The sequence below is a fragment of the Podarcis vaucheri genome (assembly GCF_965113315.1).
Source record: "Podarcis vaucheri genome assembly, chromosome: 12".
Lineage (NCBI taxonomy): Eukaryota > Metazoa > Chordata > Lepidosauria > Squamata > Lacertidae > Podarcis > Podarcis vaucheri.
Genome location: NC_138750.1, coordinates 46497301 through 46516810, shown reverse-complemented (window position 1 = coordinate 46516810; position 19510 = coordinate 46497301). Strand labels below are relative to the sequence as shown.

Genomic DNA, 19510 nt, shown 5'->3' with positions numbered 1-19510 from the left:
GGGACAGTCCTGGAGGGTCTGCTGTAGTAATGTTAACATGATTCCTTAAGGTCAAAACAGTTTCTTTAGTCTAGTTTTACTTTACTTTCAGTTTGTTAATACGTAGTTAATGCTCAGGCACTAGAAAAATTCTCAACCCCTCTTCTGCTGAGTATGTGTGAAATTACTACAGGACCCACAAAGTAATAAAATTCCAAAGTGAGGAAATTTAACTACAGAAAGAGAGAGCCTTGTGGCTTTAAATGCCTTTGCAAGCTTGGAGATCAGAGTTAGTAGAACTGAGTGCTCCTACTAATGGTCTTTGCCTGGAGATTCTTAGCAATCTGGAGTGAGCCTTGTGGCTTCTTTGCAGTATTTATCATGGAAAACTTTGGTTTTTGCATAACTTTAGCATCTGTTGAGTAAGGTTTACATAAGCTAATGGTGATACTGCTGACCTTAAACAGCTGACTTCTGTGCATATTTAAACTAAAGTAATTTCACTGACTTCAGTGGGTTTTCCTCCCAAGGACATGTGTAGCCTTCATCTCTTGTTGATGCCCTGGTTTGTTTCCACATGGTGAAATGTACCGCATGTCCATTAACCTTTTAATGCTATCAAGCTAATCAGTTCAAAGGACTTGTCAGAAACAGACCTAAAGGGTGACAGGATCCTATTGACTGGGGGAAATAATCCAATAGCGCCGCCTCCAAATAGCGAGGAGCCCTGTGGGACTGAGGCTCTGACAGCAGCAGAGTAGCTGAAGTGAGTGAACAATTATCTGTCATGTTGTTTCAATAGTACAGGACCTGATAGGTTTAAAAGAAGAGCACAAATAAATATTTCTAAGTCCTGTCTTTTAAATCCTCTTGATAACACAATAGATGATGTGCCTGTTTGTTTTGGGCGAGGACCAGTTCACAGAATCAATCAAGTGTATGTTTTCCATTACTGTACATAGCAGCTGTTATATAAGAAACAATGAAAGAAGTAGCCTCCTTAGTGCCTCAAACTCCCACCATCCCTGACCATTGGCCATCCACCAATGTCTGGAGGACCCCTCTATGGCTATGTCTGGCCTATCTAGGCCAGAATCTTGTTCCCCACAGTGGCAAACCAGATGGCTATATGAAGCCCACAACAAAGACGTGAGAGTTTACTTTATCACTCATGATAAAACTCTCTGTCTTGGAAGGATGGGTTTAAGTTGATCTGAAGGTGGCTCATTTCTTCCCCGTGTGTTTAATAAGAGGATGGGGGGGCATAGATAGATAGATAATTACCATATTTGTTGTTCTGTATTTTAATATGGAGAATCTTTAGCTGACAGGCAGTCTAAAAATATGGTAAAGAAATAAGCACTTAACAGAGAGATAAATGTTAATTTTGGATCGTTGCAGTAATTATTCCAGTGTCTTAAGGCCATCTTTTAAAAAAAATAAAAATCCACCACTCTTCCCAGTGTCGTTCTGGTCATCTCTGTCACTGAAAGTGCTTTCTTTAGCCTTCCCAGATTTGCCGTGAGCTACAAGAATCACCAGAATTTTGCATATAATTCTGTTTTAGGAATATGGCTTTGAAACTTGACTGTAAGCATTCTGTCAGCTCATTATCATACGACTCAATCAAGCTGTTTTGTATCTGAAAAAGAAAAATGGTCTTGCTTTCCCCCTGGTATTAATCTCTTTTCTCCCTTCCTTTCTTAGTAACAGATCAACTCCCAGCAATCATGATCGGATACAACGCCTAAGGCAAGAATTTCAACAGGCAAAGCAAGATGAAGATGTGGAAGATCGGAGGCGGACCTACAGTTTTGAACAACCATGGGTAAGTGCTCATTTTCAGTCACTATATACAGCGCTGCACAAAGTCCTTAGGAATATAGGAAGCTTTCTTATACCAGCTTGGACCATTGGTCCATGTAGCTTGCTATTGTTTACCACACTGGCCAGCAGTGGCTTTCCAGAGTTTTGGACATCATGCTTCTAGCCCTACCTGGAGATGCCTAGGAATGAAGCTGGGGTCCTTCTGCTTTCAGAGCAGGTGCTCTACAGCTAAGCTACAGCACGTCCCCTGTCTTGTGTCAGTTGTTATTCTTAATCCCTGATGCAACTTCGATTCAAGGTCCTTGGTGACCTTTAAACTCCTGACCCTTTCCTTCTCCATCTGTGGCCCAACATTCCTAATTTCATTTTGTATTGTGCTCTGCCATCTGTCAATTGTGTAAAGGGTATTGTTTGCCCTGTGACAAGGCATAGCTGGGTCACATCAATGCAGACTAGCTTATCTGTCTTGCACTTAATGCTTATAAGGGGGTTGTGTATGCGTTATTTTCAAGAACATGATTCTTTGCTTGTGTAAGCTGTGCAATTTCAGATAAAATATGGAGGGATTTAAGGCATTTATGTTGGACTGCACTTGAAGAGTGCTTTTAAAAAGTGCATTAAAGATAGAACCAGCAACTAGATTTTGCCAAGACAGGAAGAGATGTCCAGAAACACATAGTTTTCCCATTCCCCCACTGACACATAGATAGCAAGCCTTTTTTTTAATCACCAGTATTGTTCTTTTTAATACAAAAGGGTCCCCAAGGAAGCTTACATAACAAAACACAGCTCCATTAAATCATTTTAAAAATCCAGTTTAATAATGTTGCAATTAAAACCACCAATCGCAATCAATAAGCCATTAAGAGAGAGGATGTAAATGTCATATAAACACTATCAGTAATTAAACTATTGAAGGATTTATGTAATAGGAATGTTTTGATCAGGCTTCTGAAAACCTGGAGAGAGGGAGGTCTCTGACAGATATTCCCGGACAGGGATTTCTGCCATTGTGGGGGCACCACTGAAAAGTCAGTAGTTCTCATGGTCACTACCTGAGCCTGTGAGTTGGCTCTATCATTAGATACACTGAGGCAGCTGCCTCACGTGGCAGATGCAGTGAGGGAACACTGGCAGCCTCCTGGCTATTCCTTCTGAACTCCACGCCCCCCAGAAGCTGTTCCCTTCTGTTGGAGGACAGAGCCCTTTAGGCCAACTAGGCTGCCCTGCACCCTATAACTGTCCTGCTGTCTCAGGTGAACTGGAGGACACTATCCTGCCACCATTGTTGAATTAAGATTCAGTTGCCAGTCCAGTTGGGTGCAGTAGGAAAACATGGACTAAGGAGGGGCATAACCTGGTCCTTTGTCTCTGGCAATAAAATGTATTGCCTGGCCGGGCTGAGTTGCAAAAGACACTTGAAGCAGGATGCTGATAACCTAAGTGTATGATTAGATTCTTTTGATAGTAGACATTCCTTGGGCACCTTCAACCATGCACACACACACACACGAGTCTCACTGCAATGTGGTGATGGTATAATTCTGATGTGGGAAACCTTTGGCTCTCAAGATGTTGTTGAACTACAACCCCCATGAGCCTCAGCAAGCATGGCCAATAGTGAGGGATGACTGGACTTGCAGTTCAGCAACTTCTGGAAGGCCAAATGTTCCCCACAAACCCAAATTGTCCCAAATAGACTATGAAAGCCTCTTAAGTATGCAGTACAATTCTGTGCAGATTTTAAAAAAAGATTTAACATCCATGTCATCACCAGGCTACCTTAGAAATACAGAGAGAGATGACTTGTATTTCTAGCCATAAAGAAAAGAGCTATGTCATAAATAAAAACCTCATATTTTGTAAATATGTATATCATATTTGTTAACCTGGAGAACATATACAACTTTTATTCAAGTTGACTTTTGTCTCCTTAAAAGCGTTTATTTTAAATCCCAGCATAACTAATGACAACAGACGTAGCCCTTAAATCAGCTACTTCGGCAACTCTATGTAAAATACTCTATATATTTTACTGTGTTTAAAATATATGGGCTTCCTTTTAAAGCTCTGTTATAAAATATGCTTGGTTCTCCCTGGAACTAATTAAATAAAATGCTTGTTTTATTTCCTTGTAAAGATAACTCAGGAACCTATTTTTATTTTCATGTACAAGGTTCCCAAAAAGGGGCAGGCATTATGTGGAGGCTTCTTCTGCTTCATCTCACAATTTGACCGGTTAAGGGATCTTGGGGAACACTGTCTGAGAAAACTGTGCACTCAGGAGGACTTGAGAACTTAACTACTGAGGGTCATGGGCCAAAATGTTCTCTATCCAAACACCATAGCAACTTTAAACAGGCAACCTTGGTGTGCATTATACTTTCCAGCAATGAATGAGTGGGAAATTATTTAGATGACAGGCTGATTACCTCAGGAATGGAATAATTTCCTAAATTGTGGGTCAGAATGCTGACCTTTCTTTTTTCCCTCTTTCCTCTCACCAACAATGAGGGCCTCTTTCCCATTGGGCTGATCATGTAAATGAGCTTAAAGTGACAGTAATTCTGTTAAATGTATTAATTTTAATCCTGAGCCTTATTGTTCCCTTGGCTGATGGTCTGCTCCTTTATTTAAGCTGCCTCTCTCTCTCTCTCTCTCTCTCTCTCTCTCAAACACCCCCCCTTTACTCTTTCCTTGTGCATGTGTCTTTTATACAGACACATTCATTTAGATGCTCAAATTCTGGAGAAATAGGTCCATTGTACCTTTGAATTATTTTCTCCCTCTTGTGTATTCCAATCTGGGTAAGATCACTGTGCTGGGAAGGGATGAAACTATGATCTCATCCATTCTGAGAGTGTACAATATAGTTTTAGCATTGAGGAGCAATAAACCCATCTCTCAAGCAGCGTATGCAACTTCAGGGTATTAACTTAAAATTATAGAGGTGCTTTTCCCAAAATGCATCCAGATGCAGTGAATACTAAACAATGGTAAAACGCACGCACACCAGTGGTTTACTGTGAGGAAACTTCAACCGTATTCTTTGAATACTTTCTCTTTTTTATCTCAGCGTTCTTGGCTACAAGTATGACTGTAGAAAAACACAGCTGTGCAAGTGTTAAAAAGTTTTGAATTAGCCTGAGGGAACAGGTTTGTGGCACCAAGTGAAAGGGAGGGGTTGGGGGACACGAAAGAGAAAAGGCTTGGATGGATGTAAATAAAGGTTTACATCCATAAAAGTCCCTCAGATCCATGATGATACAGTGAGCTTTTTCCTCCTGATTTGAACAAAGAAGGTAATTTCCCATCCACAGAGCTTGATGAATAACAGATATGTATTAAAGAACTGGGATTCGAGAAGCCGAGAGAGATAAGTGTATGTGTGAAAACAGAAGGAAATTGGGTTTGCTGCATATGTCTGACATATAAAAATGACTTCTGCCTGAATCACAGTTTCCAGTTCCTGGTGGATGGTTGTGTCCATATGTCTTTTCTTGGATCATAGTGGGCAGGTGTCCATTTCAAATTATTCTACAACGATTCTGTTGGCAAAACCTTAACTGATGTGCTGTGGGGTTCTGGCATTTCTTCCTGGGCTTGTATATCTGCTCTGCCAATAATTAATGAACTTCTGTCCTCAAAGCAGTCAGTCCCGTAACTTTCATGTATACAGACACTCTTATTCGAAACTTTAAAATGACACTTCCTGAAGAGAGTGGAGTAGAATAGTTAATGATGAGGACATGACTCAGACCAGTGAGCCTAGGGTGACAATTTATCTTTTCTCAGACATATTCCATTCCACATCATGCCCAGCCAGAGCTCTGTAGGGCCCCAGTGTTCACACCTGCATGAGAAGGGTCTTCCATATCTGCATCCTGGGTGGGGTTTACTTGCCAGCTTATTTCTTTAAAAAGAAATAACCAGTTTTTGCCTTCTGCCCAAAGAGTTGCTCAGAGGCAATTGCAAACAAATGCAAATATACATACTGCAATAACCCAGCCAACGAAGCACCAATGATCAAAGTAAAAACAGCAGCAGGGGTCAAAGCAGCACTTGCTGTCAACTCCTTAAGCAGCAGCAGAATCAAAAGATAGCTTTAAAAAGGACGCTTCCAAAAAATATCAACAAAAATGCAAGCATAGATTCCCATCAGCCCCACCTGCATGGCCAATGTGTATGATGGAAGTTGTAGTCCAGCAATACTTAAGAGAGCTACAGTTTCCCCATCCCTGGGTTTGAGGTATTGATTTTGGCACGACAGACGTTCAAGGAAAGGTTGTGCTGAAACTACTCATCTAGTTCAGAATATGCAAAAATATCAAAAGCACCATCCTTTTCCAGCACTCCTTCAGTGCTGTCCAGTGTTTCTCTATTCTTGCTGTGGCTGCTCCTTGGCACCATTTCCCTTCTTTTTCTTTGACCTCCCTCTCCTTGACTTCATTTTGCTTAATTTCAATGGCTAAGCCAGGCAATGTTATTTGCTTGACTAGGTGAACAATTATATATTATAATTGTCCGCAAAGCCATGGGAAATGAGTAAGAAATAAATAAATAAAATCTATTAGCATCTTTTAATTAAACCACAAGTTTGAAGTTGAGAAACTTCTTTCCAGATGGTAGCCAGTCCTGATTGATCTTAGCAATAGCAATTTCTAAGATGAGGAGTAACCTTGAACCTGTCACTATCTTTCAGCCTCATTTACCTCATAGGGCTGTTCTGAGAATAAAATGTGGGGGAATGTACACTGCCTTGAAGTCCTTCAAGGAAAGAGGGAGCATAAACGTAATAAGTTGATTAAACAGAAAATTGGCCTTATTTAATTGAAGGGTCTTCCATCTTTGAGCAGCCTGAAAACTTTTTAACCAAACTAGAATATTTTGGATTTAGCTCATTTGTAGTTTATTCGTGTCAATTCTAGATCACAAATATATAATAAATAAGTGATAGAGAAGTAGAATTCCAGTCCAAAACAATTAGGTCCAGTCGTGACCGACTCTCGGGTTGCAGCGCTCATCTCGCTTTATTGGCCAAGGGAGCCAGCGTACAGCTTCTGGATCATGTGGCCAGCATGACTAAGCCGCTTCTGGCAAACCAGAGCAGCACACGGAAATGCCGTTTACCTTCCCTACCTATTTATCTACTTGCACTTAAAATGCGTCCCATTTTACATCATAACTCCTAATAAATTATTATCATAAAAAATTTCCTAATTATCTTAATATGTCTTGTTGATGAAATCCTTGTTAGTCTGTCACATTAACCAAAATATTGCATAGCATTGTAAACCTAATAAAAATCACCAGCTACAACCAACTATAGAAGAGAACTTGATCGGGGGGAAAGAAAGACAGAGAGAAAGAATGCAATTTGTTCTTCATTGAAACCAAAATATGCCCAATGAACTAATGATTTTGGATCTACTAAATATGAAATACATTATGATATATGAGGCAGTATATAAATATATACTGTAAAGAATCATTATTATATTACAGAAGACTAACATACTCATTGTGCCATAAGATTTTGTGAACTAGAGACTATTTCATAAGATGCCATCCAGATAATTTCCATCCAGCCTCTTACAGTGACCTTTCTGCCCTTTCCCACATAGTGGCTACCCCCCCCCCACTTTTTTTTACCATAATGCACAAGTTGATCACACTATTTCTTGATGTTTCATCTTTAGACAGTAAATAAGAGGTTGTACCTCTAATTTCTTCAACTACATCCTTCCAAAACTCCTGAATATTCTTGTGCATGCATAACATTTGCATTTGATTGCAACTGTTCTAATATTCTACATGTGCCTTCTACTGAGATCTTAAAGAACCACCACAATAAGGATCTCATATCGTCATGTTGTGCACACCAACCTTCTTCTTCCGCTTCCTTTTCTCCTGTGCTTTCCTTAACAAATCTTCAAAGCCATAACGATCATTTCACTTAAGGGTCATTGTGGAAGACACAAACATATATTTATTTGTATAATGCAGCCTTGTGTGTTACGGCAGCCCTGACCGCTATTTGATTTACAAGGTCAGCACTTGTCATGCATCTCCTCACAGACAAGGCTGAAGTTCTTTGTAATTTGCACAGTTAAGACGCAGGCAGCTTTGTTTGATAGCTTTAAAGAATTATGATAATTATACTTTGTCTTGTGCTGCCCTGTTTGTACAGGTGTTAACTAGTTTCAGAGTTATACTCTGAGCACACAGTTTGTGTCCCAATACAGGGAAATATATTTTTCCACTTTGAGGGGGTGGGGGATTTTCCATCTCTCGTATGTCGTATATTGTTGCCAAGATTAAAAATTGTGTGCAGATGCGAGATGAAACTGATGTGAAGTAATTTTCTTAAAATGCAATTGTCAGGCCATTTACAAAGTGGCAGTGTGTTAAATATTTGGAGGGGGCAGTTGTCTAGGAATTTCCATTTGTCAGCTGTGAAACGTATTTTCCAACCTAAGTGCATTAAGTGCAGATAGAACTTTGGGGGTGTTTATTTGTTGCTAGGATTTATTTATTTACTTTCCACCATAAGCACCCTCAAAGTTGTTTAAAAGTATGTGTAACATGGAACAGCAATGATTTTTTTCAAACAGAAAAAGCTGAAACAGTAATTGTCAAATATAAAGCTAACATTAAAAACATATAAATGATGGTGCTATGCACACATTATCCCCATGTCGTCCCTGACCCTGTAGTATTTGTTGATCTAAAGTGTGTTCAGCTGGAATACTTATAGCTCATTTTGCCCCAAAAAATGTCCTCCTGAAGAGCTCATGGTCTGCATGTGTTCACAGATGGAGCATTCTCAGGTCACCTCCGATTGAGACCGACTGAACGACTTTGCAGGGCTGTGCAATCTTCTCCCCATGTTTAACTTGTCTTTGAATGAAATGCTTTAGCTGTGATCCCTACATTGAAGGGGGTTGGAACTAGAACACCCTCAAAAGAAGGCCTGCAGGCCGTTTCATATGGGAGAAACCATCTTTCTTTCTTTGGATTGGAAAGGGGAGACACACTAATAAGAATTTAGGTGTGCCAGTATGAACTGATAATCAAACACACATGGAGGCATGTGAAACCAACCCCTACTTAGGCATAGTTCCTTCTAGTGGCTAAAAAGAACATTGGAGTCAGCCAAACTCTACATGGATGGTGTTTTATCATTTATTCATTCTGGTACACTAATACCCTTCTCCTTTCTTCCAACATGGAACTCAAGACCAAGGTTCCCAGGTCTTCAGTTTAAACATTTACCAGATCCAAATCTGCTTAGCTTCACCAAGATGGCTGCATTATGTTTCCTCAGACTTCAAAGCTAAGACTATAAAATATGCCAGCCACTTGATTTGAGCAGCGCCAAAAACAACAGTCCCTCATAGCTGTGTCCAGTGACTGATCTACAAATGCAGCCACTTTGACTCTGTTCATATAAGTATTTGTATGATAACCTTGTCCTAAAATAGGTAGAACCTTTCCATACTTCTGGAATCCTGCAGATAGTCCAAATTTTATCTATCAACTTTAAGAACCTAAAGCATTTATAATAAGGGTGGGGGGGGGATCTCTTGAAAATATGTCTTCTACTGGAGTTTTTCTGCCATGTCTATCTCAAATACATTTTTGTAGTATTTTTTAAGGGTATGTCTGTAAATTGGAGCATACATGTTGAAAGTGATTCACAAATTAATACATTCATAATAATGGTTTAAACAGTTCATTTTGGTTAATAATGAAAGCATTTTAAAAATTGTGCCTTTGCAGAAAAATAGCATTATTTATCATTCTGAATGCTATTGTTGTTTTAAAAAACTCACCATGTGAACTTTTTGCTTTTCCTATCCTAGCCAAGTTCAAAGTCATACTCACAGAGTGGCAGGCATTCTGTATCGGTCGAGGTTCAGATGCAGAAGCAGCGTCAAGAAGAAAGGGAGAGTTTCCAGCAAGCTCAGCGGCAATACAGTTCATTACCCAGGTATGGCAAATGTCTAAGGTGATCTGGCAAATTCATGCCTGGAGCCAGTTTATTCAAAGTGTTGTGTCTTTTTTTATTAAGAGGAGCCCTCTGTTATGAATGGTGCAGCTTGCAGTTCTCCCATAGAATCCCAGGAAGTGTCATTTAGCTCTGACAGAGCTATGTTCTCAAGCACCTATAGCAAACTGCAGGTGCTTTAAAGGAAGCCGAGTGCTTTAAATATATAGTATGTATGCAGCTCAGGGAAACAAAAATAAATCTCAAGAAATTTTATTGTATTCAAAGAGAATTAGCATACATCCCATAATATGTTAACAGCAGTGCTTTTTTCCTAAAAAAAAATGTGTTTAGGGGTACTCTCATTTTCCTACTCATATTAAAATACTGCCCCTCAGTGAGGCCAAACTTATAGTCACAAAATGTTTAGGGGTATGCGTCCCCCCAGAAAAAAAGCACTAGTTAACAGAATCAGTTGGCACAGACTTTCATAAGCAACACGCTAAGAATGGGCTACTGGGGGAAGTTTAGAACTAATAAAGGAGTTAAAACCAATCCACAAGTTGTCAGTTCTAAAAGCATGTATAGAAATGCATAGCTAGGATGCAGAAAGTACCCACAGCAATGAAGAGAAAATTAGTACAGAACATAAGCCTTAAGGGCTACAGAGGTCTGTGTGGAAAAGATAAGGAAAAGAAGGCAGAGGGACACAAGTATGTTATTTTCACAAATGAGGGGAGTTTGGGGGTGATTAGTAAGGAAAAAGGCAAATACTTCAGTACTGGAGCCAACAGTGTGAGTGATGTGACTTTCTTAATGGAAGCAGGGGGATATAGAAGGAAAAGCAGGGTGTGGTGAATTCAGTGAAGACATTAGAAGTGGTTTGTGAGCATGCAAGAGAGAAATGTAGTTGCTGGACAAAGTTTTGAGAAGAGAGAGGCCATTTTGAAAGCGGCAAGGGAAGCATGGGGAAGGAGAAAAATCTGTTGCTTCCTTCAAAGTACTGACTTGGAGTATTTTGCTATGGTAAGGGATGCAGAGGAGAATTTGGTAGTATTTCTTAGAACCATCCTAGCAGTGCTTTTGTTCTAGAAAAAAAGGTGCCAATACTGAGTACCCTCGAGTATCCCCCAGAAAAAAGCACTACATCCTAGTACAGTGGTACCTCGGTTTTCAAACGTCTCCGTTGACGAACATTTCAGTTTTCAAACGCAGTAAACCCGGAAGTAAAAGCTTCAGTTTTCGAACACACCCCAGAAGTCAAACATGCGATGTAGCTTTTGTATTGAGTTTTCCGTATTGAGGCTTCTGTATTGAGTTTTTGGTTTTCGAACGTTTCAGAACTTGAACTCTTTTCCGGAACGGATTAGGTTCGAAAACTGAGGTACCACTGTATATCAAAAATAGCAAAATGAGGGTGGGGGGGGAAAGGACTTCCAGAAAAGGAGTAGTAGTATAAGGGAGGGTTATATGACCCATTCTGTGTAGAACATACATAGTTATTTGTAACTGTATACCAGGTGAGAGGAGAATTGGCATGAATGTCACAAATTGCAACCTCAGTGAGGCTCCTTGGAGAGAGGTGCCCTTAAATTTGAGCAGTTTTTGAGCTACTTTTTTTGCCAAATCTGATCTTAATAAATGAAAATAAAAAACAAAGCTTACAAATGTTGTCTTCCTGGTAGCTATTGGGCGTAAAGTGTTTTAAAATGGTGCCAGCCAGGAAAAATTAATTTTAGATTTCTGCAAATGGGTTTCTGAAGTACAGCTTCCTCCTGCTGCCCAGGTGTGGGTTAGAAAGAGATTAGCCTGTATTGGCAGGTGCTTCAGGCCATTCAAACTTCTTGGCTAGCTGCTGTGGAGAGGGGGGCAAAAGCAGTGGTCAGCAATGATGACAGTTGACAGCCCTGCTGTAGCCCATAAAACTGGGTTCCAAAATTTTAGAGATTTAGGGATTCTTCTGCATTATAGTTCATGTAATGAAAATAAATATGAACTTGACAGGAGGAAGTAGCGGTAATGGGAAGTCTTTCTTGTATAGCTTGTAACAAAGCAAATCTTGGATGTATAATGTGGATGTATGTCATAAAAGAATTAATTGAGTGAATAGAGAGATTACCATGAAAAGCTATATCAGATTGGGATACTTCCAATTTTCTGACACATTTAATTGGTTCTAATATTTAAGTGCTGTCTATACACATACTTTAGTTTATAAGCACAAAGTGCTCACAGGCAGTCTTGAGTCTAGGAGGGAGATGTATTCCAAAGGAAAGGGGTTGTTCATGACTACCCAAGCGCTGCCCCTAACGCATTCAGACATTTGCTGAATGATTGAGGCTGGTTTGGGACAGTGATTGTTTGAGTTATGTTTAAAGTAAATTTGAGAGTCTTGGGAAAATAAAGTCTAGTGAGGCAGAATGGAAGATTGGTTTAGAAAAGAGCAGGTGCCCTTGAGAGTGATGGGGAGAACAAGTGGGAGGGTTTTTCATTTGATTTTGATCTAACAAGAACAACTCTCATCAAAGCCAAAGGCTGATTCTGTGATTTTGTCTTTTCTTCTTCTTCTTCTTCTTCTTCTTCTTCTTCTTCTTCTTCTTCTTCTTCTTCTTCTTCATTGAACTGATGTATTGGAGGATTGGATGAGGTTGGTAAGAATTGGGTTTGAATGGGGGAAGGAAACCATAGGAGCCCAGGGCGCTCCAGATGTTTTAGACTAAAACTATCAGCAGCTCCAGTCAGCCGTGCCGATGGGAGTTGTAGTCCTAAATATCTAAAGGGCACCAGTTTGAGGAATGCTGCCTTAAGTCAATGAGTAATTTATTCAAGGGCTTTGCCTGCATATTCCTTGTCTATAGTCAAAAAGGTGACATTTTCTAAGTCTTTGAGTGCTCAGCCAGATATTATTGCCTTCTTTGCCCTGCTTGTGGGTGTCCCGGGGCAACTGGTTGAACTGGTTCCACTGTGGGACTAAATGCTGTACCAGATCAACTTTTAGACTGATCCTACAGAGCTTTCCTTGTCTTCTCAATTAAGGGAAGATCACTACTGCATGACTGCATTTTTGCAGTTCCCCAAATTATGTCTATGATAAACTGTAATTTTTTGTCGGAAGAAACATGTAGTGCATTATTATTTCATTTATGAATTACAGGGGACTGTGGAATAACCTTCTGCAGAGCCGCAAAATATATTCTCAGTTCAAGGAAAACTGTTTGTTCAAGGTCTGTGCTACAAAACATCTGTGCACAAACAAATTAATAAGTACTTCAGTCTTTGTTTCCTCGCTTCATGGATAATCTACATTCATGCAGTTATAAATATAAATTGTTTCCAGAATTCATACATTTCTCTGATATCTTCTCATAAAAGTGGTGTTAAAAGAGCCCAACCAATCTTGCTTGCCTTATTGCTAACAGGCAGAGTGAATATGGTGTGAATCAGCTTAATCTATTGTCATTTTCAATGTGAAGCTGCTTAAAAGTAACGTTTTCTCGAAGTTGGAGCCTGCTGTTAAAAAGGTTTCTGGGATGCTTTAGAAAGCGTATGTGAACTTAAATAAAAGAGTGAATGATTCACACCACATTCACTCAGAAATCTCATTGTGCTATACGTACTTGTGTTGACAATATGGCCTTTCGTTTTGTGTGGATGGAAAGGGAAGTAAAATGGCAATGTCACAAAGCTGCCTGTCCATGTTGCATAACTACCAGTGATAATATAATATAAGGTTTGAGTTATCTTCCACAGGACAAAGCATAATAAATTACCTGTAATTCTCCTTGGCATTATCCAAGGTCCCAGATCTGCCTGGTAGCAGAGCGTCAATATTTCTTTCCTTCTGTTGTGTCAGTAATAGGAAAACTCAGTATCCCTGGAAGAAGAGGCCCTGGGAAATGTAGTTCTCAGGAATCCTGAGTCCAATGGACTCTCTTTTGATTTCTTTTTGTGTTGAAATCCTCTATTATTTGGTGGCTATTTTCTGTTTTATTAACTTCTTTGATATATTGCTGCTCTTAGTAAGTTGCCTTCAGAGTTCCTGATGGACTGACTGGTGAGATAGAAATGTTTTAAATAAATCACTAAATGTTGGGTGACAACACAGAAACATTAGAAGTCCACTCACACAAGAAGTAGTGATGGCCACCAGCTTGGGTGTCTTTAAAGCAGGATTTGGCAAGGCTCTCAGTGACTACTAACCAGGATGCCTGTGTTTTGCCTCTGTTGTCAGAGACAATATGCCTTTGAATGTCCGTTGCTTGGAACCACAGGAGAGGGGAGTGCTGTTGAACTCAGGTCCTGCTTTGGGGTTTCTCACAGGCATCTGGACTGGATGGACCATTGGCCTGATCTAGCAGTTTCTTTTTATGTTCTTTTGCCTAATTGGTGAGAGCGCAAAGGGGAATCTGATAAACAAGGACCTATCTAGAGCAGGGGTTGTCAGCCTGGTCCCTACCGCCCACTAGTGGGTGTTTCAGGATTCTAGGTAGGCAGTAGGGGGTTCTACGGTACAAGCTAAATCCTCCTTCCATCAAGCACTGGTGGGTGGTAAGGAAATTTTACCATCAAGAAAGATGCATTAGTGGGCGGTTGGTATAAAAAGGTAGACTACCCCTGATCTAGAGTGAGAAGGGGAGGAACTGGTGCAATCTCACTCTGAACTACTCTCTGCTTGTTCTCTCTGGAGGCTTGTCCAGCTCTACATGTTGACGGACTGGGGATTGGTATACTCTCTTTATCTTCTCCACTTTCCCTGCCCTCATCTGAGAGGTAGGCAGAAGAAAAGAGGCTGTCCATGTGCATACATTGGTAGAACCAAGTGGAGCTGCATGCCCCCTATGAAGTCAGCCCTGTTTGCTTGAGGGTCAGGGCTGTTGGTTTCAGGGCAACACTCTTTTGCTTACCTCAAGCCCAAGGAAGCTGGCACTTTAATTCACTTTTGTCTGTCTCCATTTCATCTCCCCCTTCCATCATCTCTGTGTCTTGCTCACGTGCATTAACTCTCTCTCTCTGCACTCTGACTGGCCCCACTCCTGTACACAAAACAACCCCCTTTGTCGTTAATGCATGCACTGTTTATGGTGAGGTTTCACTATCTCAAGCAAATACCGTACAAATAGATAGCATTTCTGCTGCCATTTAAACTCAACAGTGATGGGCCAATGGCCTGTTATAGTCCAAGGCAGCTTATGTGTTCCATTAGACAGTAATGACAGTCTGAGTTCTGCTCAGCTTGCTTAAATACCACATAGTGGAATGTTCTGATACTACATATATTGGAAACAATTTTCCTCTGCAGTTGCATGAGCATGCTGGGCTTCGTAAGGCAAAAGACAGACCTTTGGCAATCAGGGTTGGTAAAGCCCTGCATACTAATGTCCCATGTCCAGGTCTATTGCAGAATTATTGTTGAAAGTTGTAATTGCTATTACAGTATTAGCTGTCAGACTGTGAATATTTATAGTGTAGTGCCTCAAGGAACACATGTAAATTGAAGAATAGCTGGTTACTCTAAGCAAAAGAGACAAGGGGGTAAGTCTACCTGCCAAGCTGGCATCATCATCTGGGATTCCAACGTGATATTGCCTGAAATGTTGCATCACTCCCTGGCAAACTTCTTCTGAAACCAGCAGATTCTTCTGCTATTTGGAGTTGAAAGCTAGGCATTGGGAGAGGGGAAGGGGAGTTTCAATACTGCAGTCTTAACAGAACTAGAAAAGCTTTATCTGGGCGATTGTATTGACATGTGAGAAAATCAGCATTAATAGTTAGGTAAGAAGCCAGAAACTGAAATTCTGGAATACATGTATGGAACACAGAAAGGGTGTGCCTCCACAATGATGAATAAAAGTGATGTGAAAGAAAATGTGCTAAGAGTGTTGACTTAAGCACAGCATATGACAGTATGCAAGTATGCAAAAGGAGACTACTCCTATATATTTGGAGAAAAATCTGTAAGTACCAGTAAAGCTAAAGTCAGCTAACTCTGCTTTAAATCCATTTATTTATTTTCTTTAATTTTATACCCTGCTTTCCTTTCTACGAAAAACAGCTAGTCAGCAGCTAATCAGTATAAGTGAGTCACAAGTAACTTTATTTGGATTGTTGCCATGCTCAGCATTTGAATCTATGGTCAAATCTATTACAAAAGAGAGTGGCCATGTTCAAACACACAATCAGACATGCTTAAGCCCTGCTGGGTTGTGACCCATGTCAAGAAATACAGTATGTCTGCAGCTAAAATGCATTGGGTTTCTTGGTGCTATCTTTTGTACAAAACCCCCAACAAACTGCCTTTGCATGTGATTAACTGACCACAATTCTATGTCATATTGATTATGGTTCAGCATTCTTGTTGGACTACACTCAGTTCATCTTTGGATGTGTTGTGTGTGGTTATGTGGAAGAGGACTTCCTTGGTCATAAGTGTGTATAAAGTGGGATTCGTGGAGGGAAATACTATCCTTTTAAGGTTAGGTGCACTAGTCACAGGGCTTTTTTTCAGTGGGAATTCGCCAGAACTGAGTTCTGGCATCTCTCAGGCGGGTGCCATTGCCATTATAAGAGAATACAGGGAGATGTTCATGGTGCGTTCCAGCACCTTTTTCTAGACAAATGGCATTGACTAGTCTCAATGGCTATACAGCACCTCCAGTATCAGAGTCAGTAGACCTCTAAATGCCAGTTCCTGTGGATCACAAGTGGGAGAAGAATAGTGTACTCGTGCCTGCTCATGGACTTCCCATAGGCTGCTGTGAGAACAGGATGCTGGGCTGAGCAGGCCTTTGGTCTGAACCGGTAGGTCTCTTCTTGTGTTCTTAAGCCCTTCCTGAAGGATACCCACTTTGATAGACTTCAGAGGGTAAATTATGGACCTTCTGAATTAGATTATGGGGTCATTCAGTCCAGCATTTAGCTTTCCACAGTGGCCAATGGATTACCTTCAGGAATCCCTCCACCCGCAAGCAGATTGGAAGTGATAGACCTTCCTCCAGCAACTACTCTTCAGTAGTAATAGCCAATGTTCAGTCTTGATCAGTTGTTTGTTATTCTATGGAGAATGAGTGACTTGACTTAGTGCCTCATACTGAGGCATAAAAAAACTAGAAAAGTTTTCCAGAAATATAACAAGTGTTTTACATAAGTGTAATGAAGTATAATAAATACCTTGTTCTGATTTTCAGGCAAAGCCGGAAAAATGCAAGCTCTGTGTCTCAAGATTCTTGGGAGCAGAACTATCCTCCGGGTGAAGGTTTCCAAAGTGCAAAAGACAACCCGAGGTATTCCAGCTATCAGGGCTCCAGGAACGGCTACATGGGAGGCCATGGCTTCAACGCCCGGGTAATGCTTGAAACTCAAGAGCTGTTGCGTCAAGAGCAGAGGCGGAAAGAGCAGCAGCTGAAAAAAAAGACATCTTCTGAAGGGTCCAGCAACTATGACTCCTATAAGAAAGTTCAGGACCCAAATTATGCCACTCCCAAAGGTCCTTTCAGACATGATGTACCCCCTTCGCCATCTCAGGTTGCCAGGCTAAACAGATTGCAAGCGCCAGAAAAGGGAAGACCATTTTATTCTTGAGTCGAAGAAAAAGGTCAACGTCCCATGCAATAAAGGAACATTTTCATATGAAGAGACTTGTATTGGGGGGCGGGGGGGGGACTTCTTCTTCTTTTTACAAAAAGGAGGTACTAAGGAATTCTTGTCTGCTTCAGTGCCTTTAGCAATATAGGCAAAGAATCAGAGGGCCTTATGTCTTTGCCATTGTGTCTCAAGTGTTATATCATGGAAGGATTTTCCATCATTTGACAATCATACTCTAGGCAAGTGATGTGTCTTAGTTATCAAGTGTCCTAGCCCAGTTCTGTGCTATCACTGTCTGCTTCACTACATTTTGCTGTCAGGTGTTCAATGCTTCAGTGAGGTCCGGTTCCAACATACATCATTAATTTGTTTTTAATTAAAAGATGCATTGCCATACCTTTGATTAAGGGAAAGGGGTACGTATCACTTGTAAGCAGTAAGGTTGAATGTTCAGTCATGATCTTTAGCCCTTGATGTTTTACAGTTGATAAATATTTAAATGTCTGTCTGCTGAAATGCTGTTTTTCTTTGACTTCACACGTTCACTCTTGAGTCCTATCAGAAAGCTTTATCCTCATTCCTAAGCAAAAAATGTTATGTTTCATATATCCTGGGGACCTTGTTGCATTTGTCTTATACTTTAATCATATATAGGTTATATTATCAGTGAAAACCTTGTATTTATAAGTTAACGTTGCCTAATAATAGTGGAGGGACATTGCTGTTTCATGAAGCATGTAGAATGGTGGAGAGAAAAAAATATCTCTGGTTTGGTTTAACAACTTTGGTGGGGATTTTTAATTATTATATTCCATTACAAAAAAATGAACCCCCAAAATGAATTATAAATTAAACATTGCCCAGTTACTCCATACATCATAATTTAATTTGTCCTTAATTTTTTTTTGGGGGGGGGAATACAGGACAAAATAAATAAAAAATCTATTTTTGCATTTAAAATAGTTTTTTTAAAACCTGTTTTTTGACAATTTGTAAAGCCTTGTGGACAATTTGCTCTGTGCTTCCATGTTACTGTATTTTTACACCTCAGTATCACGGCAAAGATCAACCATAAAGTGGATAATAAAAGAGAATGGGGCGGGGACATTAGTAAGCATTGTCATGAAAAGATGTTGGTGTCCAAAAAATAATGGAAACAAAAAGATTGTTCCAGCAGAGTTATTGTTAATGTGTATATTGGGTATATGAAATTTTCCTTTGCAACAGCTGGTTTTGTGTTTGACGCTCTGAACTTTGATTGTGAAAGAGACATGTGTACACACACATAACTGGATTGCTAAAGTGCCTGCAAATCCTGATGTGAAAGCTCAGCATATCATGCGTAAATGAACAAAAAGAAGTATCAGTTATTGCTTGTGTATTGTTTGCCTTTTTTTATAAAAGACAAAACCCAGTCCATTTTACTTCTGCCTCAACCTTCTTTCAAGAATATATGTGACAATTCAGCACATGCTATATCTTTATGCCTGCTTGTTATTATTTTTTTGTTAATATACTCAAGTGTTAAAAATTTGCTACTAATGTAAGCACAAACATTGAATGACCATGACTCTTTTACGCAGAGACTTTACAACACTGTGTAAAATGGCACTCTCTGTAAATACAGAAATTTAGAATAAAAAGACTGTTTTCATCTTGGTTTCAATATCCTTCTGAAGCTTTCAAAAACTGGAGCCATTACTTGATTTTGAGAGAGAGAAAGAGATTTTCACAGATGTTGTTTTATAATGTTCCTAGTGGTTTGAGCTTCCCTTTCTTAAAAAAATTACAGGCATTTAACTTTTTCTTTCAAAAAAAGAAAAGATTTGTGGGGCCCATTAAGAGTTCCAAAACTGATTCTAAGAAAGAGAAAGTGGTTAATAAATGCTTTTAGTTACTTCTATAAGCTCTGTAATTTAAGAGTTTCTGTTCTAAGACAGAACCACCATATTGGATCAATCCCTCTCCCTCTCCCTCTCTCTCTCTCGGCAGGCTTGTGCAGCCTTCAGCCCTCATGCAATGGCCTTTGGGGGTTTTTTGGGGAGGCACTGTTTGGATCACAACCCAGCTAGGACAGTGTGGTGGCATCTTTTATACACACTGGTGTCTCTACATTTAATTGACAAATCTGTA

General features: G+C 40.0%; 1 protein-coding gene across 3 annotated transcripts in view; it reads left to right on the top strand.

The window, feature by feature from the left end:
• Positions 1–19031, top strand: part of PARD3 (par-3 family cell polarity regulator) — a 551152-nt gene extending 532121 nt beyond the window's left edge. For all 3 annotated transcript variants that reach the window (XM_082192160.1, XM_082192159.1, XM_082192158.1), the window contains 3 exons: positions 1687–1807; positions 9672–9799; positions 16981–19031. In XM_082192160.1, coding sequence (XP_082048286.1) covers positions 1687–1807; positions 9672–9799; positions 16981–17374 — 643 coding nt within the window. In that variant the 3' untranslated portion in view covers positions 17375–19031. The remainder of the gene's footprint in view (positions 1–1686; positions 1808–9671; positions 9800–16980) is intronic.
• The last annotated feature ends 479 nt before the right edge of the window (positions 19032–19510 follow it).